Source organism: Ceratotherium simum, chromosome 28 (assembly GCF_057802395.1).
Source record: "Ceratotherium simum simum isolate JZ-2026a chromosome 28, ASM5780239v1, whole genome shotgun sequence".
NCBI lineage: Eukaryota > Metazoa > Chordata > Mammalia > Perissodactyla > Rhinocerotidae > Ceratotherium > Ceratotherium simum.
Window position 1 is genome coordinate 16,252,047 of NC_141927.1, and position 12,981 is coordinate 16,265,027.

At 36.8% G+C, this 12,981-nt stretch overlaps 1 protein-coding gene across 2 annotated transcripts in view; it reads right to left on the minus strand.

The window, feature by feature from the left end:
• Nucleotides 1–12,981, minus strand: part of CENPU (centromere protein U) — a 40,185-nt gene that overhangs the window by 9,302 nt on the left and 17,902 nt on the right. For both annotated transcript variants that reach the window (XM_087418352.1, XM_087418351.1), the window contains exons 6-8: nucleotides 12,625–12,798; nucleotides 6,713–6,782; nucleotides 5,447–5,555 (exon numbers count right to left, since the gene is read on the minus strand). In XM_087418352.1, coding sequence (XP_087274478.1) covers nucleotides 5,447–5,555; nucleotides 6,713–6,782; nucleotides 12,625–12,798 — 353 coding nt within the window. The remainder of the gene's footprint in view (nucleotides 1–5,446; nucleotides 5,556–6,712; nucleotides 6,783–12,624; nucleotides 12,799–12,981) is intronic.

Consider the following 12,981-nt stretch of genomic DNA (forward strand, 5'->3'; position numbering starts at 1 on the left):
AACCCTTGTGCATTGTTGGTAGGATTGTAAAATGGTTTAGCTGTGACAGAAAACAGTATGGAGGTTCCTCAAAAAATTAAAAATAGAACTACCCTATGATCCAGCAATCCCACTTCTTGGTATACACCCAAAAGAATTGAAAACAGGATCTTGATAAAATATTTGCACACCCATGTTCATTATTCACAATAGCCAAGGGGTAGATGGATAAATGGATAAAGAAAATGTCATATATACATACAATGGAATATTATTAGTCTTTAAAAAGGAGGAATTCTTGTCATACGTTACAACATGGATGAACTTTGAGAACATTATGCTAAGTGAAATAAGCTTGTCACAAAAAGAAAAATATTTCATGATTCCACTTACATGAGGTACCTAAAGTAGTCAAACAGAAACAGAAAGTAGAATGGTGGTTGGTAGGGGCTGGGGGGGCTAGAAATGGGAAATTGTTGTTTAATGGGTATACTGTAGAGTTTCAGTTTTGCAAGATGAAAAGTTCTGGACTAAGTTCATAACAAGGTGCATACACTTAAAACTACTGTTACTGTACACTTAAACATGGTTAAGATAGCAAATTTTATCTTTTTGTGTGCGTGTGTATTCTTTTTTTTTTTTTTTGTGAGGAAGATCAGCCCTGAGCTAACATCTGCCAATCCTCCTCGTTTTTCTTGCTGAGGAAGACTGGCCCTGGGCTAACATCCACGCCCATCTTCCTCTACTTTACATGGGACGCCACCACAGCATGGCTTGCCAAGCGGTGCGCGCCCGGGATCCAAACTGGTGAACCCCGGGCCGCTGCAGCAGAGCGTACGCACTTAACTGCTCGCGCCACCGGGCCAGCCCCTCTTTGTTCTTTTTTTTAACCTCAATTAAAAAGGAAATATTTCAACACTACACACCTACCAGAATGACCAAAAAAAAAGTGACAACACCAAATGCTGGCAATGATGCAGAGCATCTGGATCATTCATATACTGTGGAAACAGTTGGACAGTTGCTTATAAAACCAAACATGCCATTACCATATGACCCAGCAAATGCACTCTTGGTCATTTATCCCAGAGAAATGGAAACTTACATTCACACAAAAAAACTGTATATGAATGTCGATGGTTGTGTATTTGTAACTGCCAACAACTAGAGACAACCCAAATGTCCTTCAGTGGGTGAATGGTTAACCACGGTACATCCATACTGTGGACTACTACTTAACAATCAAAAGGAAGGGACTACTGATGGATGCACCAACGTGGATGAATCTCCAAAGAATTACACTGAGTGAAAAAAAAGCCAAAAGGTTACATACTGTATGACTTCTATTTATATAACATCTTGAAATGACGAAATTATAGAAATGGAGAACAGGTTAGTGGTTGCCACAGCTTAGAGAGGGTGCGGGAGGGTGAGAGAGAAATGGGTCTAGGTATAGAAGGGCAACAGAAGGACACAGGCAGCGGGACACAAAAGATCCTTGTGGTGATGGAACTAGTTTGTATCTTCACTGGCGGTGGATACATGAACCATTATAAAATTGCACAGAACTAAACACAGACAAACGAGAATAAAACTGAGGAAATCTGAATAAGATCAGAGGATTGTATCAATATCAATATCCTGGTTGTCATATTGTACTATGGTTTTATGAGATGTTGTTACCACTGGGGGAAATTACATAAAAGGTACGTGGAATCTCTATTATTTCTTACAACTGCATGTGACTTTACAATTATCTAAAAAGAAAACACAACTAAAAAACAAATAAAGATGTAACTGGTTATAACACGCTGAATTAAAGAAAAAATTCATGAATAAAAAAGTATTTCTATACACCCATGTTCACTGCAGCATTAGTCACAACAGCCTAGGGGTGGAAGCTACTCAAACGTCCACTGATGGATGAATGGATAAACAAAATGTGGTATATTCATACAATGGAATATTATTCATCCTTAAAAAAGAATGAAATTCTGACACATGCTACAACGTAGATGAACCTTGAGAACATTATGCTAAGTGAAATAAGCCAGTCACAAAAAGACAAGTACTGCATGATTCCATTTACATGAGGTACGTAAAGTAAACTCTTGGAAACAGAAAGTTGAATGAACGGTGGTTGCCAGGGGCTGGGAGGAGGGGGAAAGGGGAAATTGTTGTAATGGGTATACTGTAAAGTTTGTTTTGCAAGATGAAAAAGTTCCGGATATTTGTTGCACAACAATGTAATATACTTAACACTACTGAATTATATATTTAAAAATGGTTAAGATGGTAAATTTTGTTATGAGTATTTTATCGCAATTAAAAATTTTTAAATACCTCAGCCCCATCTTTAAAAAAATTATTTGTAACATAAATATGAAATCATGATTTTAAGATGTTAAAAATACATAAAAAGTTAGAAAAAATGGTCAGACCTTTCTGCATAGGGCTTATAATGATGACAAATTGGTGGATTCTAGCAATCACAATGGTGGTGGTCTACAGACGATACCCAGACACAGCTCTTTCAAATTCTAGTACCTTAAAAATCTGGTCACTTCCCTACCGATAATTAATTGAATCAGCTAGTGAATATTCTAAGTTTGTAATGTTTGCATTTCATGGCATATCTCTCTACTTATACACATTGATAATCTGCTTATAACCAGTAAGTTTATTAACAAAGAAACTATTCAGGTGTGAGTGCCAGGTATAGGATATTAAAAATAGCAGACTCTCAAATAGTTAGTTAACTTGATTTTGAAAGAGTGAAGCTTTTCACGTGGTTGAGAACACTTTATGTCAAGAAAATAAAATGAGATCAGTGATTCGCCAGAATTATTTGGTATGACACAAACACAAAAGTTTTAAAATTTTAAAAGTCTAATGAAAATACTAAGCCTCTTCTAAATCATTTCTTACATCAAGAACTTACTATGCTAAAAGGCAAGATAACAATGCCACTTTCCCTAAAACATCAGAAGTCTATAATAATCTTCCTTTAAACACAATCAAGATGGTCTTGGGTATGTTAAGGGAACTTCTGTACTCGTTTTAACGGCAAACCGGCTCTGGAACATGCAGTACAGAAGAATAAAACAGACACTTCCTACAATGATAATGATGAGTTAGCGTGACAGGCTGGCTCCTTTTCCCAAAATCAGCCTCTGAAGAACTACAAAGGGACAACTCCCCAAAATGGAGAACGCTGTGAAAACTCCTGAGGGCTGAGGCAAAGAGGTGTTTAGAACAGGTGAATTGGTGTGACGAGTGGTGACTGTGGCCCAGGGTGGGTAAAGAGCTGTTGAGGCTGGCTCCTGCTTCTTCCCCAGCACTGATTCTCACAAATCGTGCCTCCCTGACACTGCAGCACCGTGTCCCCTGTAAACCCCCTGCCAAATCCCCCAGGGCTGGAGAATGAAAATCTAAGGAGTATATCTACTCTCAATGCTACTTATCTCTGGTGGGCAAAGGGTGAAGTCCTGCCCTGACAGGTGATTTTGTGGGATGAGTGACAGAGGCTTCCCACCCTAGGACTCATCCACCCCCATCCCTTGCACTCACGGGAACTGACAGGGATCGAGGTTGGGCCTTCCCTTATACACACTGTCTGACAGAGAAGCTGACAGCCCCAAGGAAAAATAAGCTCATAGGCTTGAGTAACACGACACTGGAGGAACACAACCACTTCAAAGGGCAAACAATTTTTAGACCATAAATTCAACCAGAAGCAGGTATTTCACAATAGTTGATACAGTCATTTGAAATTAGTCTAATAAGTATTCTAAAGAAGATATTAGCAACATAAAACATGAACATAAGACATAAAAAAGAACCAAACAAATATTAGATATAAAACTAAAATAGCTAAATAAAGAACTCAGTAGATGGGATAAGTGGCAGAATAGATATATCTGAGAGATAAATTAGCAAATTTCTGATTTCTAGATTGAGGAAATCTCCTAGAAGAATGAAGCAAAAGACAATGATATAAAAATAGAGAGGACAAAAATATTTTTAATTTTTGGAATTGAAAAAGAACCTTAGATTGAAAAAGTCAGATCCAATATAGTGAAATTTAAGAATATCAGAGACAAAATATTCTAAAAGCTTATATAGAGAAAGAGCAGATCATATACAACAAAACAAGACTTAGACATCAAATTTTTCAAATCAACACTAGATGCAAAAGAAGACGAAGGAATAGTGATTCCAAAGTATTTAAGGAAATGATTTAGAAGGCAGAATATTATATCCAGCTACACTCATTCAAATTCAAAGCCATGATCAAAATAATCAGAAGGATTTAAAAATGTTACAACATAAAGAGCCACAATGAAAAGTGTTGGATGAAGCATTTAAATAAGAGAAGAGATATATCCAGAGGATGTTGCAAGGAATATATGAAGTAAAGGTGATCAAATAAATACCTTAGTAACATCTGTCGCTGTCTTAGAGTGCGAGAGAGAGAGAAGATAAAAAAGAAAATTTATCTTAACCCAGAATTAAAAGTGTCTAGGTATTATAAATCTGATGGAGTTTGGGGTGGAGGAAAGGGAGAGAAGACCAAGAGATTAACAGAGCTTGCCAAAGTTTTAATCTTATTAGTGGGGAGTTATAAATTCTATTTTTAAAAAAAAGTTAGAAAAGATTAAAAACATCAAAAAATAGAACAAAAATTTAAATAAGTAAAAACAATATATCAATACATTCTTCCAAATATATTGATAATTACAATAAATGTAAATGGACTAAAGTCAATGGTTGAAATTCAAAGATGGACACGTGGGATTTAAAAAAGATTTTATAAGAAATAAAGTTTAAGGTCAAAGATTGGAAGTTAAAAAAATAAAAAGAATGTATAATCTGGCAAACGCTAGCAAAGAAATTTAGTGACACTATATTAGTATCAGATAAAATAGATTTTAAGACAAAAGAATTTTTAGGAATGGAGAGGGTCACTACACAAGGATAAAATGTTCAGTCTACAAGACAGAGCAATTTTAAACATGATGCACTAATAAAATAGTCTCTAAATACATATAAGCATAAATTGGTGGAAGTACCAGGAAAAACAATAATATTGATTCTACATAGATCCAATAATTAGAGAGTCTACATAGACACACTAATTAGAGATTCCCCATGGCTTATGAGCTAGGCCATAAAGAAAGCCCCCAAATTTCAAAAAAAATAGGTATCACCAGTCCATGAAATGTGACCACAATATATTTAAGTTAGGTTAATACAAAAACATAAATTAAAAAGTCACATATTTGGACATACAAAAACATACTACTAAATAATTCACAAGATTAAAGAAAAAATTATAATGGAAATGTAAAAATATGTAAAACTAAATGATAATGAAAATACTACATATCAAAAGCTGTGGGTGAGCAAAAGTGGGGCTTCATGAGAAATTTCTTAGGTATATATATCACAGCATCAAAACACTTACTTATACTCTAGGAGGGTTTTCTCAAATGCAGACAAAACAACATCTAACTCCATGATGTCACTGGTTTTCTTTCCTTTTAGACACCAAATATGTACACAATCGGAGATATCTAGAATATTAAGATAAGTCAATTTAATATACCGATTATCAATAACTTGGTTCTAGGTCCAGCGATCTGAAAGCCTACAACAAAAATTGTCCCACCAAATTGCTAAAAATAGCTACAGGTGAAGAAGCATACAGGCGACATACTCACTTCTTCCTATCTCAGTGCATAGTCTCACAAACCCGTCTACACTGTCACTCGCTAACTGCTGTCTTTTAATTGTTGATAGAGCTCTTCTTTGTTAACTGTATTTTCTTAATTTTAATCTATCAAATAGGCCACTATTGGTGGTTATTTTTGGGTGATGGAATTGTAGGTGATTTTACCTTCCTTCCATACCCTCTAAATTTTCTAAAATAAACATATTTTTATAACAAGAAAAATACATAACTTATCTTTAAAGGAACTGAATGGAGGGGCCGGCCCAGTGGCGCAAGCGGTTAAGTGCGCACGCTCCGCTACAGCGGCCTGGGGTTTGCTGGTTCAGATCCCAGGCGCGCACCGACACACCACTTGTTAAGAACTGCTGTGGTGGCGTCCCATATAAAGTAGAGGAAGATGGGCACGGATGTTAGCCCAGGGCCAGTCTTCCTCAGCACAAAAAAAAAAAAAAAAAAGGAGGATTGGCATTGGATGTTAGCTCAGGGTTGATCCTCCTCACAAAAAAAAAAAAAAAAGAACTGAATGGAATCGAGAAAATGCTTTATCCTCCAAACATTTTTCAATAAACTTTTTATTTGTGTCAATAAAAATGATGCAGAATAACATGGATGAATCTCAAAAAAAAGTTATGCCAAGTGAAAGAAGCCTTATACAAAGCAGTACATATTATGTGATATATGAAAACAGTATATATACAATGTGATGAAAAATTGAAATGGATTAATTGATAGCTGATAAAACAAGTACAATAAAATTTAATAGTAAAATCTAAATGGTAGGCATATGAATATATACTATAAAATTCTTTCACCTTTGTTGTATGTTGAAAATTTTCACGAAAGATGTTGGAAAAAATCAGTTACTCCAAAGTCACATATTTTAACTTTTTAAAGTGGCAATTTTACATACTTACAATTGACTACTTTAACAAATTAAGAAATATGTTTTTTTAAATGAGATTCTTGAATGATTGTCAAATATAAAACACAATTCTGTACCTGAGTCTATGGATTCACGTCTTGGTTTCTTCCTTTTGCCATGAAATATCTTCTCCTTTCTCTGAGTTTTCTACAAAAAAAAAAAAAAAACACGGCAAAGAATTTTATTTAAGAAAAGTTTTCTTTCTCTTAAAACATAATGATTAAGAAGACAATATTATGAAACACTGTCAGTTAATATTTTAGCTATAATTCTCATTTACTTCTAAGTTAATGTATTAATTGTATAAATTATCTAAATTAATATAAGGGAACATTAAAAAAATTAAACTGTCTCAAAATAAAAAGTAATTAAAACTTTCAGTTGGCTTTTAAAAGTGGTTGCTTTGGAGGAAGGTGAAGTTTTACATTATTTAAGATAATAATGTATGGAATCAGCTCAATTTCTGCTCCCAGCTATGATGAAGTAACAGCTTCTGAACTAGCTCTATTGCCATAAACAACCATAAAATGGGAGAATGAGGGTGACAACTTTATTCAGGCATTGGGCAATAGGCAAAACAAGACTGGGGAACTCAGAAGGTGAACGCTATGCCCTGCCCCTCCAGACTGGGGGACCACTTCCAGACGGCAGCACAGCAAGCTACGTCCAAGCAAAGCATGGTAATCCTACTCCGCTGAGCAGGCAGAAGTCAGAGTACAGCAGCTGAAGCACTTGGAATAAGCTGCTCAGAGGAGAGCATCAGATGTCCAGGTGGAGGGTCCCCAAAATCCTTGACTGAGTACTCCACATGTGCAGGGTGAGACTATATCAAGTTTACTAGAAAGCGGCTATCATGGGGTTAATAATATAACAGGTAATACAGGACAAGCAATGCTGGTGGAAATTAGATGCACAAAATGCAGAGACCTCATTAATGACTATTTAACACTGTCTATCTAGCTGAGCTAGCAGAAACTTAGGGGTAAGAACCATACTCTAGAGCATGCAAACTCAAACAGGGCAATATTGTTCCCAAAGCCTGGGGGGGTGGGGGGGAGTCTATTCCTTGTTTCCTCCAGCTTTGGTGGCTGTGGCATTCCTTAGCTTGAGGTCACATTACTTCAATCTCTGCCTCCATCTTCACATTGCCTGCTCCTTGTGTGTGTCTGTCTAACCTCCCTCTGCCTCTCCTATAAGGGTACTTGTGATGATATTCACAGGCCACCCTCAAAACCCAGGATAATCTCCTGGAGTTAGGACCTGGACATATCTTTGGTGGGCATCATTCAGCCCACCACATATGGGCTTAACCACAGATTGTAAATGGCAAAAGAATGGTCAGTGAAATTGTAGACAAAGCAATAAAAATTTATCCAATTTGCAGATCAGAAATAAAAAGAATTTAAAAAAAACAATCAGAGAGTCTTAGGAACCTGTGTGACAATACCAAATGACCCAAAATACGTATAATAAGAGTTCCAAAAGAAGAAAAGAGTGAGCGTGGAATAGAAAAATTATATTTGAAGAAATAATGACTGAAATTTTCTCCAACTTACAGATCCAAGAAGCTCAGTAAACTCCAAAGCAAGATAAAAACATATCTAGGCATATCATAGTTAAAATGCCAAAAACCAAAGAAAAAGAGAAAATCTTGACAGCAGCCAGAGAAAACGGACATAATCAATATACATGGGAACAAAGACAAATCTCAGAGACTTCTCATCGGAAACAATAGAAACCAGAAGACAACAGAATGACATAGTTAAAGAGCTGAGGAAAAAACTGTCAACCCAGAATTCCATATCCAGTGAATATATCTTTAAAAACAGGGTGAATAATGACACTTTCAGCTAAACAAAATTTGAAAGAATTTATACCAGCAGACCTGCACTGCACTAAAAGAAACGCTACAGGATGTTCTTAAGGCTGAAGAGAAAAGATATCAGATGGAAACTCAGATCTACAGGAAAGAGATAAGAGAAGTGGAAAAGAAAAATAAGTGGGTAAAAATAAAAACTACATATTTTTTTCTTCTCATAATTTCCTTAAAAGACAACTGTTTCAAGCAAAAATGACAACATTGTAAGGTTAGGTTTATAAGGTGTGTAGAAGTAAAATACGACAAAAATAGCACAGAGGATGATGGATGGACAAATGAAACTATAATATTGTCATGTAACAACATTCAAGTAGTGGGAAATAGTTAATTGTCATGAAGTACAATGTACGAAGTGGTAACACGTTGATTCTAAATAGACTTTGCTAATTGAAGGGTTCATATTTTCAATCGAGGAGTAATCACTAAAAAATTAAGAGGTATAGCTAAGAAGACAAAAGAGGAAAGAAAATGGAATACCAAGATATATTCAATTAATCCAAACTTAGCAACAGAGGGACAAAAAACAACCCAAGGGAAAAATGGAAAATAATAAGTAGGATGGAGACTTGAACCTAATCATATTTAAAGTTACATCAAACATAAATGGACATTTGGAGGGTCAAGAGAGGGACAAAACAGAAGAGATGAACAGAAAATAGAAACATAACAGACTTAAACCTAACCATATCAATAACTACATCACAAGTAAATGAACTAAACATTCCAATTACAACGTAAAGACTGTCAAACTGGATAACTATTTGCTGTTCTACAAGAGATACACTTTAAGTTTAAAGACAAAACCAGGAGCATCACAGCTGAATCAGATGTTCCTTGTTTGTGTCTCCCACCTCAACAACAATTTGGAATCCACCCACAAATAAAAGCGCCTTTATGGGAGCTGTGGGATCCAGCACCATATGTCAAGGGACCCATGACATATGGGAGGAGTCTTGCCCACCCATGCATTGGGTAATAGGCATACAGACCTCTGTCTTGGCTATGGACCCCGCAGTTGCCTGTGAACTGGCTCTAGCCTCTCTCAGCCACAGTCTGGGAGCTCCTGGAAAACACCACCTTAGACAATCACTCATGGATGAGAAAGACTCTGTAGAAGTCCAGGTTTCCAGAGGAGAAGTTCTGGTACATGGTTGGAGCAAAAAAAATACAGGTTTGGACATACTGGAGAGGGTAAGAGGAACAGTTTGACTACCTGCATGAGCCCTCCCCCACGGCAGCACAGCTTAGGGCCAAGACAGATCTTCTTGGCCCGAGATTTCTCCTGTGGGGTAAAGTGAGAGCATGTGAGCAAGAGCCCGGCTTCCCCAGCTGTGTGCCAAGCTGCCAAAGAGACTCATGCCTCTCTCACCTCATCCAGAACACTGGGTCATGAGCTGCATGACTGGGGGCGGGAAAAGGCTGCAAGAGTGGCACAAAGGACACTCAGAGGGCATTAAAGGGATGCAGATCCTAACTGAATTGCGGATTTCATCAAGAAGGCCACCCATGAGCTGCTAGGAATGACTTGCCTGTGTATCCCAACTGGCCCATGAGCACCCCCAGAGCTCCATGCCTCACCAATACACACCCCCACCCTGTGGTCAACTCCCTATGCACACTCCTGATGGTAACACAAGAGGGAGCTTTGCCAGGTGGCTAGTAACCACACACAAAAAGTCAGCTTGAATCTGTGGGCCAGGGAGACACTACAAACTTGAGCTTTAGTACCACCTTTGGGAAAACAAAATAGAGGCTGTCACACTCAGCCTGGTGTGTTACAAGATCAAGAGAAAGCAAACAGCTTAAGAACTCTGCCACAAGAGGGAGCAAGAAGCATGGAGAAGGTGTACCCACCCATAGAAGGTCTGAGAAAGTCTCAGAATCCCTAGGGCTGATGGAAGGTACTTCTCTCCCAAAGGCAGTTAGTAAGGATGGGAGGAGGTGACTGCTACTTCAAATGTGAAGACAGAAACGCAAAACTTCAAGGAACATGAGAAATCAAGCAAACATGACACCAAAGGATCACAATAATCTTCCAGTAATCAATCTCAAAGACATGAGATCTGCAATTTTACCAATAAAGAATTCAACATAGCTGTTTTAAGGAAATGCAATGAGCTACAAGAAAACACAGAAAGACAATTCAACAAAATCAGGAAAACAAGACATGAACAAAATGAGAAGTTTAACAAAGAGACAGAAATCACTAAAAAGAGCCAAACAGAAATTCTGGAGCTGAAGAATACAATGAATTAAATGAAAAATGCAACAGAGAGCAACAACATCAGAATGAATCAAGCAGAAGAAATAATCTATGAGTTAGAAGACAGGAACTTTGATATTATCCAATCAGAAAAACACAAAGAAAAAACTGAAAAAGAGTGAAGACAGCCTACATTATCTATGGGATACCAACAAAAGAAACAACTTGCAAATTATTGGAGTTCCTGAAGAAGAGAGGGAGAAGGGGGCAGAAAGCTTATTTAAAAAAATAATGGCTGAGAACTTCCCAAATCTGGTGAGAGATTTGGACATCTAAGTTCTGAAGCTCATAGGTCACTAAACAAACTTAACCAAAAGAGATCCTCTCCAAGACACGGTATAATAAAATCATCAAAAATCAAAGACAAAGAGAGAATCTTAAAAGCAGCAAGAGAAAAGAAGCTTGAAACTTACAAGGGAACCCCTGTAAGGCTATCGGTGAATTTCTCAGCAGAAACCTAACAGGACAGGAGAGACGGGGAGGATACATTCGAAAGGCTGAAAGAAAAAAACTGCCAACCAAGAATAGTCTATCTGGCACAGTTATCCTTCAGAAATGAAGGAGAGATAAAGACTTTCACTAGTAAACAAAAGCTGAGGGAGTTTATCACAACTAGACTTGCCTTACAAGAAATGCAGGAAGGAGATCTTTAAGTTGAAATGAAAGGCTGCTAATGTGTAATATGAAAATATACAACACACTGGTAAAGGTAAGTATATAGTCAAATTCAGAACACACTAATACTGTAATACAGTGGTGTGTTAACCACTTAACTCTAGTATAAAGGTCAAAGGACGAGTACTAAAAGATAGTTATAGTTACAATAATTTGTTAATGAATACACAGTAGAAAAAGAGGTAAATTGTGACATCAAAAACAAAAAAGGGTAGAGTAAAAGGGTAGAGTTTTTACATGCAATCAAAGTTAGGTGGTCATCAGCATAAAATAAGACTGTTACATATATTATAAAACTATTTTATATACAACTATAAATATGTATATGTCTTATGTAAGCCTCACGGTAACAACAAAGCAAAAACCTACAGTAAATTTACAAGAGATAGAAAATCAAAGCTTACCACTACAGGAAATCATCAATTCACAAAGAAAGACAGCAAGAGAGGAAGAAAGGAACAAGGAAACTACAAAATAGCCAGAAAACAATAAGATGGCATTAGAAAGTCCTTACTTATCAATAATTACTCTAAATGTAAATGGATTGAATTCTCCAATCAAAAGGCATAGAGTGGCTGGATGGATAAAAAAAAAAAAAGACCCAACTATACAATGCAAGAGGCTCACTTCAGCTGTAAGGACACACATAGGCTCAAAGTGAAGGGATGGAAAAACATGTTCCATGCAAGTAGAAACTGAAAGAGAGGAGGGATAGCTATAATTATATCAGACAAAATAGACTTTAAGCCAAAAACGGTAACAAGAGACAAAGAAGGTTATTATATAATGATAAAGGGGTCAATTCATCAAGAAGATATAACAATCATAAGTGTATATATATATATATATATATATATATATGCACCCAACATTGAAGCACCTAAATATATTAAGCAATACTAACAGATATGAAGGGAGAAAGACAACAACAGAGTAATAACAGGGACCTTCAATATCCTACTCTTTTTTTTTGTGATTCCTCAAAAAATTAAAAACAGAACTAGATATATGATCTGGCAATCCCACTTCTGGGTACATACCCAAAAGGAACGAAAACATTTTCAATCAACTTTTTCTTATATCCAAGGGGATGGCAGACACTCTCTTACTGGCTGACTTTCTGTTGCCAGGGTCTCCTCTTCAACAGAGGACTCTGCACTAAGGGGTCCTACCTTTGTACGAGTGACCGATGCCCCCGGTTTCTCTGCAGGTTCTGAAGATGCTGCAGCTGGAACAGCTTCAGGTTGTTGTGGACTTGTTTTCTCCGCTGGTTTAACTTTTCTTCTTATATCACTTTCTTCACTGCTTTCAGATTCATCACTAATGGGCTTGAGTTTTCTTTCTGACTATGTCAAGAAAACAGCATTACTGGTTTAGAAAATACAAATGCCTATGATTCTTATTGTAATAGTAGATTACTGTCAAGTCCACATGTCTCATTGCTAAACTTCAAGACTGCACACAGCAGGAAGATGGCAACATGATTAGTGGATAGGATGGGACATCCAGATTAAAGAGCTCCAAATAAA